The 19,020-nt window shown below is 41.3% G+C and overlaps 1 protein-coding gene across 5 annotated transcripts in view; it reads left to right on the plus strand.

Annotated features, from left to right (window-relative positions):
• Positions 1 to 19,020, plus strand: part of zmiz1a (zinc finger, MIZ-type containing 1a) — a 140,177-nt gene that overhangs the window by 114,867 nt on the left and 6,290 nt on the right. For 3 of the 5 annotated variants that reach the window (XM_074675577.1, XM_074675574.1, XM_074675579.1), the window contains 14 exons: positions 3,154 to 3,189; positions 11,175 to 11,310; positions 14,348 to 14,462; positions 14,576 to 14,796; positions 14,893 to 15,094; positions 15,186 to 15,467; positions 16,185 to 16,364; positions 16,499 to 16,567; positions 16,655 to 16,820; positions 16,919 to 17,060; positions 17,978 to 18,188; positions 18,354 to 18,459; positions 18,630 to 18,790; positions 18,897 to 18,964. In XM_074675577.1, coding sequence (XP_074531678.1) covers positions 3,154 to 3,189; positions 11,175 to 11,310; positions 14,348 to 14,462; positions 14,576 to 14,796; positions 14,893 to 15,094; positions 15,186 to 15,467; positions 16,185 to 16,364; positions 16,499 to 16,567; positions 16,655 to 16,820; positions 16,919 to 17,060; positions 17,978 to 18,188; positions 18,354 to 18,459; positions 18,630 to 18,790; positions 18,897 to 18,964 — 2,095 coding nt within the window. The remainder of the gene's footprint in view (positions 1 to 3,153; positions 3,190 to 11,174; positions 11,311 to 14,347; positions 14,463 to 14,575; positions 14,797 to 14,892; positions 15,095 to 15,185; positions 15,468 to 16,184; positions 16,365 to 16,498; positions 16,568 to 16,654; positions 16,821 to 16,918; positions 17,061 to 17,977; positions 18,189 to 18,353; positions 18,460 to 18,629; positions 18,791 to 18,896; positions 18,965 to 19,020) is intronic. The other 2 variants (XM_074675576.1, XM_074675578.1) reach the window with 1 other exon arrangement.

Raw genomic sequence — 19,020 nt, forward strand, 5'->3', positions numbered from 1 at the left:
TGTCTGCTTATAATTAGGCGTGTGATATTTGTGAGTTCCCCTCCAGTGGTGGGGATCTGCACGCCGCTGATAAGAGCAGTTCATTCATAGTCTGCCGTTCTCTGATGCTTGTTCTAGTCGAGTGAGGAGCTTTACTGTATACTTCACAAAACCCAGACACCGACTGTGTTTGTTTACCCACCCACACACACCTCTCTTTTCATATTTACTCTCCTTTTTTTGTCTGTTTTTCTACGTATGCTTGTGTCTACTTACCTGTGTTACCGTGTGTGTTTACATGCCTTACATGACTAAAACTGTGCATATTTGCGATGTGACTCAGACGCTGATATTAGGTGAGTGTTATCTCGCTGTGTGTGAGGGATCGTTGTGTGTTCTGACGGTTTTCTGATACAGATGTGGAAGGTTGTGACCCCCAGGCTTAGTCCTGTAAGCAGGACGCGCTGACTCACGGAGCATGTGACGCAGATCCACCGACCACCTGTATTTCATATTCCACTGGCGATGTAGGTCAAATCTGCAGGTCAGAGCCGTAACCTCTGTCACAACAAATGTACCCAAAGCACACCTGCAGTGCCGAGCGTGGGATGTGGTATGTGGTCTGTGATGTCATTCAAAGAAGGTTCACGGGGTGCAGAAAACATCCCGTCATGTAGAGCTGAGAGGGAAGTGATGCAAGGGACCTATTTTGACTGAGTGTTTATAGCTTTGTTACTTCACCTCTGAAGTATTTTAGGGCATTTGTTTCTAATATGATACAGAATAGTATCATAGTATTGAAATGCACCAATAAGAAAATTTGGCAGATACAGATATCCAATATTAATATTGCTGTTATAGCCGATAACGGAAGTTTAGAGATATTAATGTTGGTTAAACAAAAAAAAACAATCTGAGATGATGTGTGAAGGACAACCATGAGAAAAAACAACCACGGAGAGGATCATAGGATTGAGCTTTGGAGTTTTGTCCTTTTTTTTTTTGATCAAAAACAGGAAGAGAGACATAAAAGAGGAGAGTCCACTCTTCTTAGGTAGTTTTGGTGTTAATATAGTCAAAGAAAACAAGATTATTTGGATCTCAAAAGATCGTTCAAGATGCTCTGAAAATGGCCAGCAGCTAATGAGTAAATATTGGCCCACTTTTACACATCGGCTGATACCGACATGCTAAAAAAATGACCAACATTTGCCAATTTTGATATCAATATTGCTGCCTATATATCCTGCGTCCCTACATAGTATGTATTTAAATGCCATACTGCATCGAGGTGCAGCCTATTGAATTGAATGTAGAACCAACTCTGTCAACTCAGACTATTTTACCTCTATGGAGTTGTTCTGATTTATTTTCCTGGGATTTCCCCCCTTAATATTCTTGTGAATGCATTTGTAGATTGTAAACTGTATTTATTTTATTTTTGTCATATTTACTCTTTCAGCCAGGTAACTTAATCCTTATCAGCTGTTTTGATTAACTGATTATTTTGGGGTCACGATGAGAGAAAGTGTGCAGGTGTGAGGCCACCACCTCCTATTTAACATGCTTGGTCCCTTGATCAAACTGTTTGCCTGGTGAAGGTCTAATACTATTTATTTGCAAGTTGGACAATGTGCAGGTGTTTCCCTGTGGGCTGAGTTTGGTAACATTTGTAGAGGTAAATGTTGGTCAGAGAGCAATGACATGAGAGAAACAATATTTTATATCAAATTTAATAAAATACTGTGAGTAATTTCTAGCTGGTGACAATCTGAAAGTAATACTGTTGCCTGTAAATGTGCCATCAAAGCAAAAAAGATTAACCAGACTATCCAGAGGACTGGCCAGGGTGGAACAGCCCAGCTATAAAATCTGATTGGCTACTCAGGGTGCCAAATCAAAATCGTGTACTGTGATTGGATATTGCCTCATTAGAGGTGGGACTTTAAATCAAGCTTTTAGAATAAGTTGTAGAACCAGTCCCTTAAAAAAATAAGCACAATTTTTCACATTGAAAAATTGCCTCTGGCATTATTTTTTTGACAGTTTGATGTCATCTATAAGTCCTGTAAGTACGTTTGAATTGTGACACTGGAAAAAGTCTAGCAGGAGGTTTTAATATCACCTGCTCTGTTTTGTTACTTTGAAATCACAGGTGTATGACTGTATGGTTGAAGTAGATACACTGCAAAAAAACTGAAATCTTATCAAGTGTTTTTGTCTTATTCTTAAAGACAAAAGTTTAAAAATCTGCCAATGGAACAAGAGAAAAGTTACTTCTATTAAGATATTATTCTAAAAATTTTCAAGCAAATTTTTGTGCAAACTTCTTGTTCCGTCAGCAAATTTTTTGTACTTGATACAAGCAATTCAGACCTCATTTTTGTCCTCAAATAACTTGAAACAAGACATTTTTCTGGACTGATTAGTTGAATTTGGCTCATATCGAGTTTAAAAAGACAATTTTTACTTAAAATAAGACTAAAAAAACTTGTTAAGATTTCAGTTTTTTTGCTGTGTAGGATCAGCTTAGACTTGAACAAATTCATAAATACTATTTATTCATGTGTGTGTGAACATGTATGTTCCACTTCTCTTGTTTGAGTCAGAGTCTAAGTTGTGCAACCCCAGTCACAGGAGCCTGAACACGCCTCTGTTGTCACCAGGAAGAGTTCAGTGATAGTTGTGACAGCTAAAAGAAAGCAGGATGAGATTTTTTCAGGCCAAACTGCACTTACCGTACAAGGAGGAAAGGAAATACGTTCTGGTGCTTTGACCTCAGATGCCACAGTGACACAAACTTTAACAACTTCAGCACAAACCGCTTGAGTTTTGCGTCATTTTGTTTGTGTTTTGCAGCTCCCAAGTGCACCCAAAGGATTGTGTATCACAGATGAGACAGATCACTTAAAACTTCCATAAATTCTTTGCTGTTCAAACATTTTAAAGTTTTAAGCAAGTCTCCATCGAGCTTAGTTTGACTCGACGCTCCACCCACACTTTGAATGTTTTGTTCCTGTGGCCACCAGCACACAGAGACCCCTCATATCCCACCAGAGCTCCGACATGTCGTACCTTCAGTCAGATCCAGCCGTCATGCTTTATCATGTTTGGTGTTCATGCTGAATCTAATAACTCTGCCCCTCTTAAAAATGTGTAATTTGAACCCCACAGAAACCAGCACCTGCAGGAGATGTCAGAGTGACTCAGGTAGAGCTTTACCCTCCCTTCTGGGCTGCAGCATCTCTCTTTTGGCTTGTGACCCACACACAAACATTCCTGGGGAGGAGGGGATACGCCCACTCCCTCCATATCCACCTGTCCTCTGTCTAGCATCCTTCCATCCATCCTCCCCCGCTCCTCCCTCTGTCCTCATGTCTGGTGCTCAGCCAGAGGTCGTTGATGAAATTCTGTCAAACTGGCCCAACGAGGAAATGAACAGAGCTGAATTCTTGAAGGCAACCAAATGAGAAAAAAAACACACTAAAAGTGAGAAACTGTTCAGATTTGGGATTCCTCTTTTTTTTTTTTTTTTTTTTTTTTTTAGCTATGTTCAAAGAGTTAGCTCCCATTAATGCCTGGTTTGGGTTGAGTGTGATTTCTGACACAGAGCTGTCTCTCTGCAGGGCATGTTTGAGTTGCTCTGCCTCCAAGCTGTTGAGACTAAAGCCCATTTGACATGCTCTTCCCTCTGGAGAAGTTGGCTGAACAGAGAGGGGGCAGGATGGGGAATATCATTGACTGCTTAAATGGATTCCATTACACTTTTGCAAAATGCATGAATTTATTTAAGTTTATTTTTTTTTTATTTTGCAGGTTTTTATATCACTATATTTGTCTCCTGCATAATGCTCTGTACCCACACAGACTTACCTGCCAGTGTTGTACAGACTTCTGCCTATGATATCTTTTATAAATTGCTTCTTTTTATCATCCCACACATTGTCTCAGAAGGCTTCTGTGTCTAGTGCTGCGGTGTTCATGCTCAGAAAAGTGTACATTTTATGCAGTATTTTCTTCTCTGTCCGTCTGTGTTGTTACTGAAAATATATAATAGAGCTGCATGCTCTGTTTTTCATGTCTCTATTAAAGCCTGATGTGGGCAGTGTAGGTGATGAAATGCAGCTGAACAGCCAGATCTTTGGTATTTTTCTCAGACATGATGTGAAGGAAAAGTTTTTAAAAAGGAGGTAAAACGTGAAAACACAAAGCAAATTTTATTTATTTCCTTCAAGCTTCTCAGGGGTGCAAAATTCACCTAGAGCTTTGCCAGGAATTAATCAAGCTATGAGAGTAATTGTAAAGTGTCCTTGAAACAGCTTAAGGATGGTAAACAGCACCTGTGATCACCACCATCTAAATTAACTCAAAGCAGCTTTTTCAACAAAAGCCTTCGAATATCATCTCTGATACCTGCCAATAAGCTGGTGTTTGACAAATAGGATAAAACATCTAAAGAATAACTTATTATGTCATGGTAGTGATGTGTCTGTAGATTTATATTGGCCAGGGCTTGCAAAATTTGCACTTCTCAGTTGAGTAACTGCAGACAGTTTGACATTCATTCAACCAAAGAAAATTTGCAAGCATTGGTGCACTGCATGCAGAAAGTTTAGTCAGAGCTAACATGACAACCAAACAATGGTAAGATGCTAGCAGTAGGGTTGCCAACTTTGAGGCAGAGAGATACGGGACGGCGGGGGGGGGGGAGTCTCTCGCTACCGTACAGTCTATGCTCGCTACACAGTACAGCGCGCACGCACTGGGACTGGGTCACACGACCGTTAGCACGGCCATGGCAGGCAGCCAGACACACAATGCATGGTGCACAGAGAGAAAAAATATATGCATCTTGCCTTTACCTCTGAGGCCGGGACAAACAACGTCCCGTACGGGACGCGCCTCTTTTGGCTCAAATACGGGACGTCCCGGCTAATACAGGACGGTTGGCAACCCTAGCTTGCAGAGATTACAAATTTGTAACTGGCAGCTAATTAAGCTCACATTAACACTATTTTTTACTAAAAAGTTTAGCATTGTTATGAAATAACACACTTTGCAAACATGAGAAGAGTGTCAGGTGGATGCTTGACATAGCTTGAGGCTAGCAAGATTAGCAAACATTTGTGGAGTCTCCCAGAGAATTTTAGTTTGGCTAAGCTATCACATTTAGCATTACATTAATGGGATACTAACAGAGATTTTGATAGTTCCCAGCATTATCAAAAGAGTTATCAAACATTAGTTAACATTAATAAGTTGATAACTGAAAGTCTTACAGTAGGCAGTGCTAGCAGACCTTATCAAACATCAACAAGGTGCTAGCAAGATTAGCAAACATTTGGGGGACAATTCAACATTAGCCTGAATTCTTAAAAATTAGCTAAACATTAGAAGTTGATAACTGAAAGTTTAACAGTACCCAGCTTTATCAAAATTAGCAAAAATCAACAAGGTGCTAGCAAGATTAGCAAACATTTGGGGGATAATCACAATTAGCATTACATTGATGGGATACTAGCATTGATTTTGATAGTACCCAGCGTTAACAAAATTAGCAAATGTCAACAAGATGCCAGCAGAATACTGAAGAGAGCCTGAGCTAGCAAGATCAGCCAACATTTGCGGAAGAATTCAAAATGAGCCTGAATCCTTAAAATTCAGCTTGCACCAGTTAGGTGTTAGCTGAATGTTTAACATTAAGCAGCGCTAGCAGGCATTCGCAAACATCAACAAGGTGCTAGCAGAATTTTATTATGATTAGAGCTAGCAAGAGAAGCCTTTTGTAGGGCCTGCTAGGGAATTTGACATTAGCCTAAATTCTTAAAAATTGGCTTACAACAGTAAGGTGTTAGCTGAAAGTTTAACATTAGACAGCACTAGCAGACGTTAGCATACGTCGACAAGGAGATAGCAGAAATTTGAATGTGATTAGAGCTAGCATGATAAGGCAACATTTGTAGGATCTACCAGGGAATTTAACATTAGCCCAAATTCTTAAAAATTAGCTTAAATCAATACGGTGTTAGCTGAAAGTTTAGACAGCACTAGCAGAAGTTAGCAAATGTCAACAAGGAGCTAGCAAAATTTTATGAGCTAGCATGATGAGGCAACGTTTGTAGGGTGTGCCAGGGAATGTAACATTAGCCTGAGCTTTGAGAATTTATAAACATCAGAGTTTGCTAGCATAGACTTCAACAGTATTTATGATTAGCAGCATTAGCTTCACTTTGGTGGTAAATGAAAGTGTAGCATTAGACAGTGCTAGCAAACGCAGGAAAAATCTGCCTGATTGTAGCTGAGACTATAATAATATTTTCTAAGCTTTCACTCTTTGGCATTGATTTTATCTTCTTGCATTTTTGTGTGTTTTTTATTTCACTTTGCTTTATTGCAGGATGCTAACAAGTTACACCCACTGGGGCCCAACATAACACTAAAAAATGCTTCATGTTTGGCTTTAAGTTGAAATTCCTTTAAGTGTTTATCTACCAAGTGGGGTTATCCTCCCTGAGCTAGCTCTGTTGTATCATGGTTCACACATTTACAGTGTCCAAGCATCAGATGATAAGCTATATGTCTTAATTTAACCGGCAAAATGAAAAGCTCAAACACTTTAATCACACACACACTCAGGCACACTCAGCGCTATCAGAGTTCATAGTAATTAGCGTTGGGGTTTGCTTGTAAAAGAGGACTTGTACACCCACTCTGTCATTAGTTAATGGGCCTTGCAGCCTGTTACCAGGGCTTACTCTGGCTCCCTGCAGATCCCAGAGGGGCTGAGGTAAGGTGAGAACGAGCCTGGGCTTCTGCTATCAGTCAGCCATACAGCATTAAACACAGCCTGCGTGAGGAGGGCCCATATGTCTCGGGGCATTACTCACTTAGAAAGCTGCAGCTTCTAAGAAACGGAGCTGTTGGGAGAGGGTTCAGGAGAGTTCCCGGAGAAATAAGCTTATGTTCTGCTCTCTCTGCTGGCCGGGGACTAAACAGACTAGTTGTTACTGTGTCAAAGCCCATTATGGGGACTCAAATGAACTCCAGAGACCTTGGTCACCTAGACAGGAGTCATGTATCTCAAGGGGTAGTTTGAAATGCCTTTCTTTGCATTCATGAATTCATTTGGATGCGTCTGGTGGTAGTGTTAAGGTTTGAATGAGCAGATTAGCTTTACCGGATGTGTATGGGCACAGATCCTTCATTTAAAGGTAGGGAAACACTTCTTTTAACATCTTTGGAAAAGGGAGTCAATGAAAGTGATAATTTTAGTGTCATATATGAATTAACTCAATTAACTGTAGTCCCAAGTCGTAACACTTTTCTTTCTATTTGTTATTGAAGTAGACACAAATTATCTTTTTTCACACAATTACAGCCCTTCAAAGTGTGATAAAGTGCTTTCACACAACACTCCAGAGTAGCCTACACTGACAAACAGTAGCTACAGTCTCTCCAGATTATCCAGTGTTTGGGCAAAGCTCGACAAGACTCACCATTAAACATTCAAACTGCATGCAGACAGAGGGATAAGAAAAACATCAGTTCTCCTCTCTCTGTCTGTGTTGGGAGAAAAACTCGAACCATTTCCCCCCAACCGAGCTCCGTCTTTGATCTCTGTGCTGTAGAATTTGCTCACCAGGAAGAGAAGTTACTATTTCATGACGCTGTAAATCTATGGTCTGATTGTAGATCTGAGGAAGGTGATTAAACTTAACATCATGTTTCGTGCTCGTACATCTTTTTACCATCCTTTGTCATTTTGGTTAGCTCGGTGGAGCTTTTCTGTGACTCTGGTGCAGCTTGTCCTGAAGCTGTAGACTTGAATGAGGCTTAAAAAGCTGTCCTTGGCTCTCCTCCACCAGGAAGCTGTGAATGATTTGGGCTTTAGTGTTGATAAAATGTAATAAATGGGACAAATACAGAGGGCAGGCAGGCGTTAGAAAACTTGGCTTGTTATTTCTCTCCGCTCTTGGCACCTGATCCTCTCTTCTCTTTAAGCAAAGTTAGCATAACACCTTAATTACCTTTAATAACAGTTTAGACAGACGGATCACAATAGAAGTTGGAGTTGTCAGATGAAAACTGGGAGGAAGGTGGGTGTGTGCGTCAGGCTGAAAGCAGGGAGGCGTGTGGTAGTTGTAGTTGTGGGTGTGTGCTGGTGTTGGCAGCTGGTTTAACTCAGGGGGACGATGTGGTGAAAACAAGGTCATGTACACTGACTTTACTAAGCTGGCTAAATATGCACATTGCCCCAAGCAAACCTCACTCCATTATGAATGACTTCTGGCCTTGGCCGTGTTAGATTTGGACGCTCGTAGCCACGCTGATATGATAAGTCGCTGCTTCTCTCCTGCTCTCCCTCCCTCTCAGAGCTACTCCATCACTTGTGCTCACTCTGCGCTGATCTTTAGGTCTAAATGGTGGGTTGCCAGTTGAAGAGACGGTCCCTCGGTGTGGAGGTGGTGATTTAGTGGGGAGATAAGCTCTCTGTAATGGCAGGGTGGAATAATTCCTCTTTAACTAGGAGGCTTGGCTCTCTCCACCCCTCCAGAATAAAATGTTACTGCTCCTCTTCTTTGTTCTGCATTTTATCTCCTCTCCTTTTCTGTTTCTCCTAGAAATGGTCCCAAATCAGACTCAATTTTAATTGTTTAGGGAATTTGATACATTATTACTGGGGATGCACAGATATGAAAACTTTAGCTGATACCTAGGGATGGGTACCTTTCACATTTGAAACAATACAGTACCGATGCCCCATACCTAGCGATTGATACCGGTACTCAACAGTACCAATTTTTGGTACTTTTTTGTGTTTATGTGGTAAAAAATAACAATTCGTTTTATAGTAAAATATATAGGGATGCATGATATTATCGGCACAATATCGGTATCGGCTGATAAAAGCTTAGAAACACATTTATCGGTATCGGCTGATAAAAGCTTAAAAACACTTTTATCGGTATCGGCAGATATGAAAATTTCTGCCGATATGCACAGCCGATAAGGTGCTATTCAGTTAGGATTATTATTACTTTCCATCTGAAAAATAAGCTCCTTAAATAAAATGTGGCACTTCATTTATTTGCACCGCAGAGCTCTGTGTCTGTCACCAGGTTGTTACAGTAGCTCTAAAATAATCAAATGCAACTTGGTTATGTTTGAAAATGCATTGTACATTTAAAGTTTATGTGATCTAAAGAAATTATTTTTCTGTATTTCGATACTGAATGTCTTTAGTTTGAAAAAATAATACATTTCTTATTTATGGTAAAATCAAATGTTTTTTGTCTTGTTTTATGTGTGTTTCTTAAACAAATAAGACACAATAAGAGTAACATATAAATTAGAGTACAGGATAGACTTGGCTTTCTTTACAGTGAAAAAACAAACAAACTCGTGATTATCGGTATCGGCCAAAAGAGTTTGTGATATATCGGCATATCGGATATCAGCAAAAGTCCAAAATCATGCATCCCTAAAAATATATGTATTTTTTTTAATTTAGCACATTTGTTCCCCAATGTCCAACATGGAAAACCGCCTACTCTTCCACTCCCTCAGAGTCAAAAGGATTTAGGCACCTAAACATGGTACCTTTTGATTTCACATGAACCGGTACCCGATACTTTTGACAGAATTTGGTACCTATAACAGTACTTAATTTGGTACCCACCCCTAGCGATAGCAATATCTGATTTTAATTTTGCTGTTATGGCCAATAACCAATATTTACAGATATGAATATTAGGGTAAAACAAACAGATAAACAAAAAAACAATCTAAGATGATGTGTTGAGGTAGTTCAGAGAGAAAGAGTGGCTCAATCATGAGTAAAGACGATCATGGAGAGGATCAATTTGTCCGTTTTTGGATCAAAAACAGCAAGAGACAAATAAAAAAAGAGAGTCTACTCTTCTTTAGGAGTTTTGGTGTTTACATAGTCATAGAAAATAATGTTATTTGGGTCTTGAGAGATTGCTCAAGATGCTCTGAAAATGCCGGCAGCTAATGAGTAAATATCAGGCGATACCCATAACATATTGGCTGATACTGATATTGATACTTATATATCATGCAACCCTAATTATTCCTTCTTAATCCATCTTAATAAAAGTTGTAGATGCAACTCAATGTGGACAGCTAAATTCAAACACAAACATTTCATTTTTACACATTCAATCATCCATTCTAACGGACAGTTTTTGTTTCCTGTCTCATAAATCTTCACATTGCATCGCCAATTTCAGGGTCACAGACTGTGTAATCCTCCTGCATGCATCTTTCTTTTAACATCACATCTTTAAAAAACCCAAACCTGGTAACAGCTCTTCCTAAAAGCCGGTGTATCTGGGTCTACACGGCTAAAAATAGCTTTTTAAATTATTAAATGAGGCTCTGAACACAGTAATCTTTCCTTTTGTTTGTTTGTCATGCTGACTTCCTCAGAAATCAAAAGCAGAGTGTTAAAGTGAGCTAAAAAATCTGATTGATTCAGAAAAGACAAAATGATTTGGGGAGGAAAAGATAGAATCGAAATTGGCTCATCATTTACACACAGGAGAAAATATCTCTACTCTTGGTTGGTGAAGAGGACAAGAAGGCTGTAATTAGTCGTCAGAGATAGGAGAGGACATAGAAGAGATGATGAGTGAAGAAAGTGGAGGAGAGTGAAGATATCACACTTTCTTATTTCCTGCATAGATCCTATCTGTAACCCTCGATCACTCAGCTTCTGTCTGCTTCTCATGCTCCATTTCAGCCGCTTTCTCTCTGTAGCAGAATATCTGGGAGGTCCTTTTTGCTCTGTGGATGGATTTCAGTTTATATTTTACACTGCAGGTAGAGATGGTGTGATGTAACTGTTGTGAAATCCACACAGCTGAACAATCGATCGGGTTCAGTGAGTTAGGCTGCCCCCTGGAGGCTTTAGCAATAACTTCAGGCTGTAAACGTGTATGTGATTCACTGTCGAGAGACCTCACCGGGTAAACCTATTCATTTGATTTGTTACAAGTGTTGTTTAAAACAAAGAAAACCCTGTGCCACAGTTCAGACATAGAGCTGCAAACGTCCACCTCATGTTTCAATGTGCTAACCCATCTTCATTCAGGCAAATCTGTGTGTTTGTGTGTGCTGTTTGGGAGCTTAAGCTTATGTTTATGTGTGTGTTTGTGTGTTTTCCCTCGCAGCCCTGCTGTCGTCGTGGTGCGAGGAGCTGGGTCGTCTCCTCCTGCTGCGTCACCAGAAGAACCGGCAGAACGAGCCGCAGGGAAAAGTCCCCATGCAGCCCAGCATGAACAGCATGAAGCCTGGCCTCACACACAGGTCAGTGGGGAGTCTCCGAGACACCTGCTGTCTGATGAAGACAGACTGAGCTAATCATTTAGAGAAAACACATTTTCTGTTAGATTCAGCGTCACTAATTTAACAATCCAACTAATTTAACAAAGCCATTTCTCGAGGATCACCATGTGCTCCTGAAAAATTATTAAAAAGGGGCAGTAGAGGAAAGTCAGTGGAGTGCAGTTCATGAGATTTTTTATTCATCAAAAATCAGCCCAATCTGACGTTTGCTCCATGTGCACACAGCATCAAAAAGAGAGCTTGTTTCAGTTCAAACAGTTCAGAGGTGTTTTTTATGTTGTCAGCATGACTTCAGGCCTTATATATAAATATAAAATCAAAGTCTGTCTCATGGATGCTGCGCAACAAAGTTAGACACTTCAAAACTGAGATTTTCTTCATCTGTCTTTTCACTTTTTGAAGATCGTGTAGAGAATTAAAATTTGCTTCCTTGTTCTTAAGTGGTGTTAATCTTTGGGTTTAGTTTTTTTGTAGTCAGTTTAAAACACTATTTTTACACATTTTGGTTTTGGAATGGTGAAAAAATACTAAATACTCCAACTTTCCACTTTTATCAACGAGAGCTTTAGCAGTGAGTTGATGAATGACAATCTGATACCAAGAGAAACTGCATGAGACTTGAGTACTTCTTTTATGTATGAGACAACATCAGACTTGTCTTAACATGACTCTCCTAAAACAAAAGTAACAGCTCAGTGGAGTTTGCAGGAAGCTTAAGAATCAGTTTGTAAGATGTGTTGAGTATGAACACCTGTGTTCCCTTAAAACGGGCTAGCTTCCTCCTACTTTTTTGATTTAAAAAAAAAAAGAGGAAATTTGGGTGAAGAAGTGAAGAGACCAGTATAAGACTTGTTAACAATGGCAGTGTAAGCAGTTTTACCCGGTATTTCATAGAGGTGTGAAAAAATAATGTTACGGCAATATACCACGTCACTTTGACCTGAGATAAAATATTGATATTTCAACTCTTAATATCCATATTTTTGTTGAAATAAAAATTCATACTTTAGGTGAGTTTGAAGCACAGTACGTCTTTGGTACCTCCACTGCGATAGATGGCGCTGAAGAGCTACTCCGCTGTATGTTACCCATAAACTGAATAATTAATATTATCTCAAAGTTTATTCCAAATATTTTATTCCTAAACTTGATGATGTGGGTTTTGATGCCGTAAACATCAATGTCCTCTCTGTATTCTTGGGTCAGCTAGTTTAAGGTTTAAGGTTAAAGGTTTTCAATTTTAAGGTTAGTTTTTACAGTGTAGCAGACTCATAGAATAATAATCATAGTCATGTTTTGTCCAATATTAGATTTTTTATGAGTAACATTGGTTACACCAAGTGACATTTATCAGTTTCACCGACTGACCACATCTTTTACTCAATACCTTCTTTGCAACATTAGTTCAAGTGACAAACTTGAGACACTTTGTGTTTTCAAGACAAGTGTATGTATGAAACACTGCATCTGACTTTCATTATTTCAAACACAATAAGATAAAAAAAGTTGTTTTCAACTAAGTATTTAACTGGGTCGAATGTTGCAATTTATCACAATTAGGGATGGGTACCAAAGGTACGTTTATAGATACCAACCGAATTCTGTCAAAAGTGCCGGGTACCGATTCACACAAAACCAAAAGTTACCATTTTTAGGTCCCTCAACTCTTGTATTATATTATTCAACAAATTGATATTTTTTACCACATAAACACAAAAAAGTACCGAAAATTGGTACCGTTGAGTACCGGTACCGATTGACAGGTACCAAGCATCAGTACCGCATTGTTTCAAATGTGAAAGGTACCTATCCCTAATCATAATATTATGATATTGTGATATAATTGTATCATGACCCAAGTATCATGATGTGTATCGCATCGTGAGTTTCTTGCCAATTCTCACCCCTAGTATTTGATATCAAGTATAAACATTGTTATCACAACATCCTTATAAAAATCAATACGTATAAACTACTCTCATGAGTTTGAGCAAAAAGGTTTCAGTTTTGATTGCATTGAACCATTATTTTTTCTCTTAGTGAAACATAACTCCACACAACAGGTGGCTAAAAGCAAACCAGATGTAGATGTCAGAGGAGATTTAATGAAAGAGTGCAAGAGAAAAGAGAAACATTATGTCCTCTTCTTTTCTCAAGAACTTAAGATGCTCTGCACCAAGCTTATTCATTAGAATCAATAACAAAAACCATGAAAGAGAAGTGTTTCACACAGACAAAGGATTTCTATTGTTTGAATAAGAGCCAGAGCAGAGCTGGGGTGATTAAGGGTGCAGAGGAGGAACAAACTAGCTGTGAGGAGAGCTGTGAAGTCATGTTTTTAGAGAACATCGTGTGCTCTCATGCCTCTTATTCTCAAAAAAAAAAAAGTAGTCAGCCAAGACAAGTCTTGTTTGCCTCTGCGGAGGAACTCAGGATAATGTTGTGCCTTTATGAGGAAATATTGAACATGTCGTCCATTCCAAGAGCTAACCTCTGAGCGAAAACAAACTGCTCTCCAAAAACAGCAACTCTTCCCATCGCACTGGCCACTTCCCTCTCCCCATGAGGATTCAGCTTGTTTATCATATGTAACAGAGCTTCATATTTCCAGTTGGTATTTATTTTAATCTGGATGTTAAACATTCCAACTGCACTCCACTGATTCATATCCAAAGGCTTTTCAGCAACTCAAAGAGATAATTGAATCGTATTGGTGTGCATGTTTGTGTGTTGACATTAAACTGCTCATCGGCTCATTTGGAGCTTTTTTACTCAGCTCTCTGTGAAGCCATTAGCAGATAGCCTGGCTGAAAACATGTTTTGAAATTGAAAGCCAGACTTTGCAAATTGCCTCACATTTTGGCGGGAAGAATTCCCAAATTATTCACATTTTTGGACCAACGTACAGCTCTGCTGGCTTTGTGTTTGCTCTTTTCTTGGCCGGTTGAATCTTAGGGTGACATCAGGCGCATGATTTTTGTTTTCATCTGCTTTCCAGTGATGGATCCTTTCCCTATGACTCTGTCCCCTGGCAACAAAACACCAACCAGCCCCCTGGGTCATTGTCTGTGGTTACAACAGTGTGGGGCGTGACCAATACATCCCAGAGCCAGGTATGTCCATGCATGAGCTGCAGCCAGTCTTTATGTTCAAACATAATCAGTGCTTGACTTTTTTTAACCAACATAATGAGTGTTTTTTTCTCCTGTGTTGTTTTTTTATCCAGGTGCTAGGTAACCCAATGGCAAACAGCAATAACCCCATGAATCCTGGAGGTAACCCAATGGGATCAGGTATGTCAGCCAGTGCAGGAGGGCTCAACTCACCGCAGTTCAACTCTCAGCAGCAACAGTTTCCAAACAAAGGCGGCTCCAACCAGCCGTACATGCAGCAGGGCATGTACGGCAGGCCTGGTTACCCTGGAGGTCCTGGGGGATACAGTGGGAGGTAAGCGACTGCATCCAGCTTTTTTTCTAAAAGATAAAATCGAGCCAAGAAAGCCCACTTTAATGATTAAAACATGAGTTCTGTGTTTTTTTACAGTTATTCTGGAGGGCCAAACGCTCCTCCAGGAGGGATGGGAATGACCTCCCACACACGTCCTCCAGGTGACTTCACTCAGCCAGCCGCCGCGGCTGCAGCTGCTGCAGTCGCTGCCGCTGCTGCTACAGCAACAGCCACGGCAACGGCCACAGTGGCAGCCTTGCAGGAGACGCAGAATAAAGATATGAACCAGTATGGACAGGTACAGAGCCAACAGATGCTAACAGCTCAAATCTGCTCAGAAACATGTTATACCAAGAAATCAAGAATAACAAAACCATTTTTTCCCCCAGATGTGTTCATCGTTCCAAATGGGCCCCACACAGGCCTACAACAGCCAGTTCATGAACCAGCCAGGTCCCCGAGGCCCCCCAGGAGGCATGAATCCAGCCAGTATGGGATCAGCCATGAACAACCCTAACATGAGTGGTCCCCCCATGGGCATGGGCCAGGCTCGGACCCCGGGCATGGGGCCTTTTGCAGCTCACGGCCAAAGAATGCCTCAGCAGGGGTACCCCGGTGGACCACGACAGGGAATGCCTATGCAGGGGATGAAGAGGCCGTATCCTGGAGAGGTGAGTGGAAATATCTCATAATTGTACCAATCTGGGCTCTTCTTCTCTATTTCTTTTTTCTTTTTGCATGTTGTCTGGCGTTGAAAACATGATTGCATTCAGGTGGCAGAAAGAGAGCAGCTTAGGCTGGTTTGTCGCTTTAGTTGGCAGAGAAGCGTGTTCACAGATAGCTGCAAAATCACTTAACACCTTGTGTATGCAAAGTTTTTCTCTTTCCATTTGCTGCGCTCGTCTATGCCAGCTAAAATCGTTCACCAAAACACAAATTTCCTTTGATGTGAGTCAAAGACTTACTAACAACAACCACACTTCCATAAAACCAGATGTTTTCAAAGATGGATCACTTTCCCACAGTCCTGGTGGAATGTCTAATCTTTTTCATGCAGTTTGATAAATTCCTGCATTACCATCACAGCACCAAGGATGAGTGTTTCTTCATTCATTACAAAGAAAAATGTGCACAAAGCAGTGCTCAATATGTGAGCTTTTAAAATTTTTTAGCCCTCTTTCTTGTCTTTTTTGTCTCCTTTCCTAACTTCCCTTGGTTCGTGCATGTTTCCCACCTGTTCCGATCAAATTTGCACAAACATGCCTTTCCTGTGTCTGCAGCTGAAGACTTGATTGCATTTGACCCTGCATCTGGGAAGCAGAGCTCTTTGCATAGCATGACACTAAAACACATGTTTAATGTCTTTTCCTTCCACTTGCTTCTTCCAGGGAAGTTACGGTGGCCAGCAGTACGGGCCAAACAGCCAGTTCCCACCACAGCAGGGCCAGTACCCGACGTCAAACGCCTCCAGGCCACTGCCGTCTCCTAACTATCCCGGCCAGAGGATGCCAGGGCAGCAGGGCCAGGGACAGTACCCCCCTGGCATGCCTATGGGCCAGTACTACAAGGTCGGTGAAACACCGCTTCTCATCCTTCCATCCATCTTCTGAACTTATCATTGACAGCACACACAGGAAAATATGCATCATTACTGCTGTAAGTAAGTTTATTTAATTAGTCTTGCTTCTCATTTCCTTTCCAGCAAGAGCCATTTAATGGTCAGAGCACCAACTTTTCTGGAGGTGGATACTCCTACGGTCAAGGCAACGGGGTATGTTTTCAGACAGACATGGCTGTTCTGTATTAGAAAAGACTCAATACAGATGTTTTTATTATTGCAATTTTCTACCTTTTACAGCCCCCCAGGCCCGGGAACTATCCCCACTCCCCGGTCCCTGGAAATCCTACACCACCCATGACCCCCGGCAGTGGAATTCCCCCCTACATGTCGCCAAACCAGGATGTGAAACCTCCGTTTCCACCTGAAATGAAACCAAATATGACAGCACTTCCACCGCCTCCGAGTGAGTACCCCAACGGTTCTGCAACAAGGGGTTCATGTCCCTTTCTGTCACCAAAGGTTAACCCCGTAACACCCCCTCCTTTTTCTCTTTTCTTCTAGGTAATCCCAATGAGGAGCTGCGGCTGACGTTCCCCGTCAGGGATGGGGTGGTGCTGGAGCCTTTCCGCTTGGAGCATAATCTGGCCGTCAGTAACCACGTCTTCCACCTTCGACCATCCGTCCACCAGACCCTCATGTGGAGGTAGGACCATTGAAAGAGCCTCATTTTTAAAGGGTGTGCAGTAGGGATGGAAGGGTCCACAAAATCCACAGTTCGGTTCCTATCACAGTTTTTCGGTTCGGTTTGGTGTTCATTGTTGTTTTTGACACTTTTATTTTTACCATATACCCTAATCGTCCATCATTAACAATGATTTTTAATCAATTATCTCATTTGTAGTCATGAAAAACCTGAAAGAATGAAGCTGTTGCCCATTTGAAACATTATTAAAGCTGAGTGAGCATGACATCTTCTCAGTAGCTCAGGGTCTTGCTCACGAGTTAGGGGAACATGGAGCGAGAGATTGATAGACGGATCGGCCGGCAGTTATGCGAACGCTATACAGTTTGTAGTGAAGAGAGAGCTGAGCCAGAAGGCAAGGCTCTTAATTTACCGGTCAATCTATGTTCCAACCCTCATCTATGGGCACAATTGTGCCGAAAGAACAAGATTGCAGATACAAACGGCTGCAGTCCCTATCCCTAAGGCTCGGACATCCAGGCTCGGAGTAGACCCGCTGCTCCTCCGTATCGAGAGGAGTCAGATGAGGTGGTTCGGTCATCTGGTGTGGACGCCTCCTGGGCGCCTCCCTGGAGAGGTGTTCTGGGCAGGTGTAGACCCAGACCTGGATAAGAGGTGTAAAACAAAATGAAATGGAACTTCTCAGCTAGGAAAATCCTATTGGCTGGCCCATAAGTCTCCAAAAGTCACTAAAAGACACTACTGTCCAAGAAAAAAGACAAACAGGAACTGTAACAAAACACATTCACCCTCGAATCTCACCATAAACCATTTCATCTCTGGTGTGCAGTGATTTGGGGGCCAATTAGTATTGTTGATGAACATTTCAGATTTCCCTTTTCCCACTAAACAACTTACTCACACCGTTGCTCCCACAGATCAGACCTTGAGCTGCAGTTTAAATGCTACCACCATGAAGATCGGCAGATGAACACCAACTGGCCTGCCTCCGTCCAGGTCAGCGTCAACGCCACGCCCCTCACCATCGAACGAGGAGACAACAAAACCTCCCACAAACCCCTGCACCTGAAGCATGTATGCCAACCTGGAAGAAACACCATCCAGATCACAGTCACCGCCTGCTGCTGTGTAAGCAAACACCACTTTCCTGTACTGTATGTCTACAAACGATTTAAAAATGTCAAAGTAAATCTGTAATCAGCAGAAAACTGGGAAGATTATCACACACAGGATGTGAAACACGAAGGGTTGAGTTTGATTTTCACTTTTCCATGTTCTCATGTTGCTTTGCAGTCCCACCTGTTTGTGCTGCAGCTGGTCCATCGGCCATCTGTGCGATCCGTCCTCCAGGGGCTCCTTAAGAAAAGACTCCTTCCTGCAGAACACTGCATCACCAAGAGTATGCCTCATTTTGTCTCTTAGTGTTGTTAATATGCAAAAGTACATCTTAATTACACAAGCTCGCATCTGTTTCTCCTTATGGTTCACTTAAAGACAGGTCTTAATGCTCACCTGCAACAAAATAAAGCCTTTACTCTAATACACTTTCCTTTTTCTCTTTTTTCATAGTCAAGAGGAACTTCAGCAGCGTGGCAGCCTCGGCTGGCAACACCACTCTAAACGGAGAAGACGGCGTGGAGCAGACAGCCATTAAAGTGTCGCTGAAATGCCCCATTACCTTCAGACGCATCCAGCTTCCTGCACGAGGGCATGACTGCAAACATGTCCAGGTGTGTTTGAATTACAGAAGGGATCAAACTCTTTAATCCAGAAACTGTGATGTAGCTTTAAAAATGTAAATATGAATTTGGTTAACTCTGCTGTTCTTGTTCATAGTGCTTTGATCTGGAGTCGTATTTGCAGCTGAACTGTGAGAGGGGGACGTGGAGGTGTCCTGTGTGCAAGTGAGTAAAAAGTGACTTTTTTAAGAGGTAAATTTGGGATCAACAGCAAGGAAAGC

This window comes from Halichoeres trimaculatus, unplaced genomic scaffold (genome assembly GCF_033239565.1).
Source record: "Halichoeres trimaculatus isolate MK-OKI-2021-1 unplaced genomic scaffold, fHalTri1.1 fHalTri1_scaffold_8, whole genome shotgun sequence".
Lineage (NCBI taxonomy): Eukaryota > Metazoa > Chordata > Actinopteri > Labriformes > Labridae > Halichoeres > Halichoeres trimaculatus.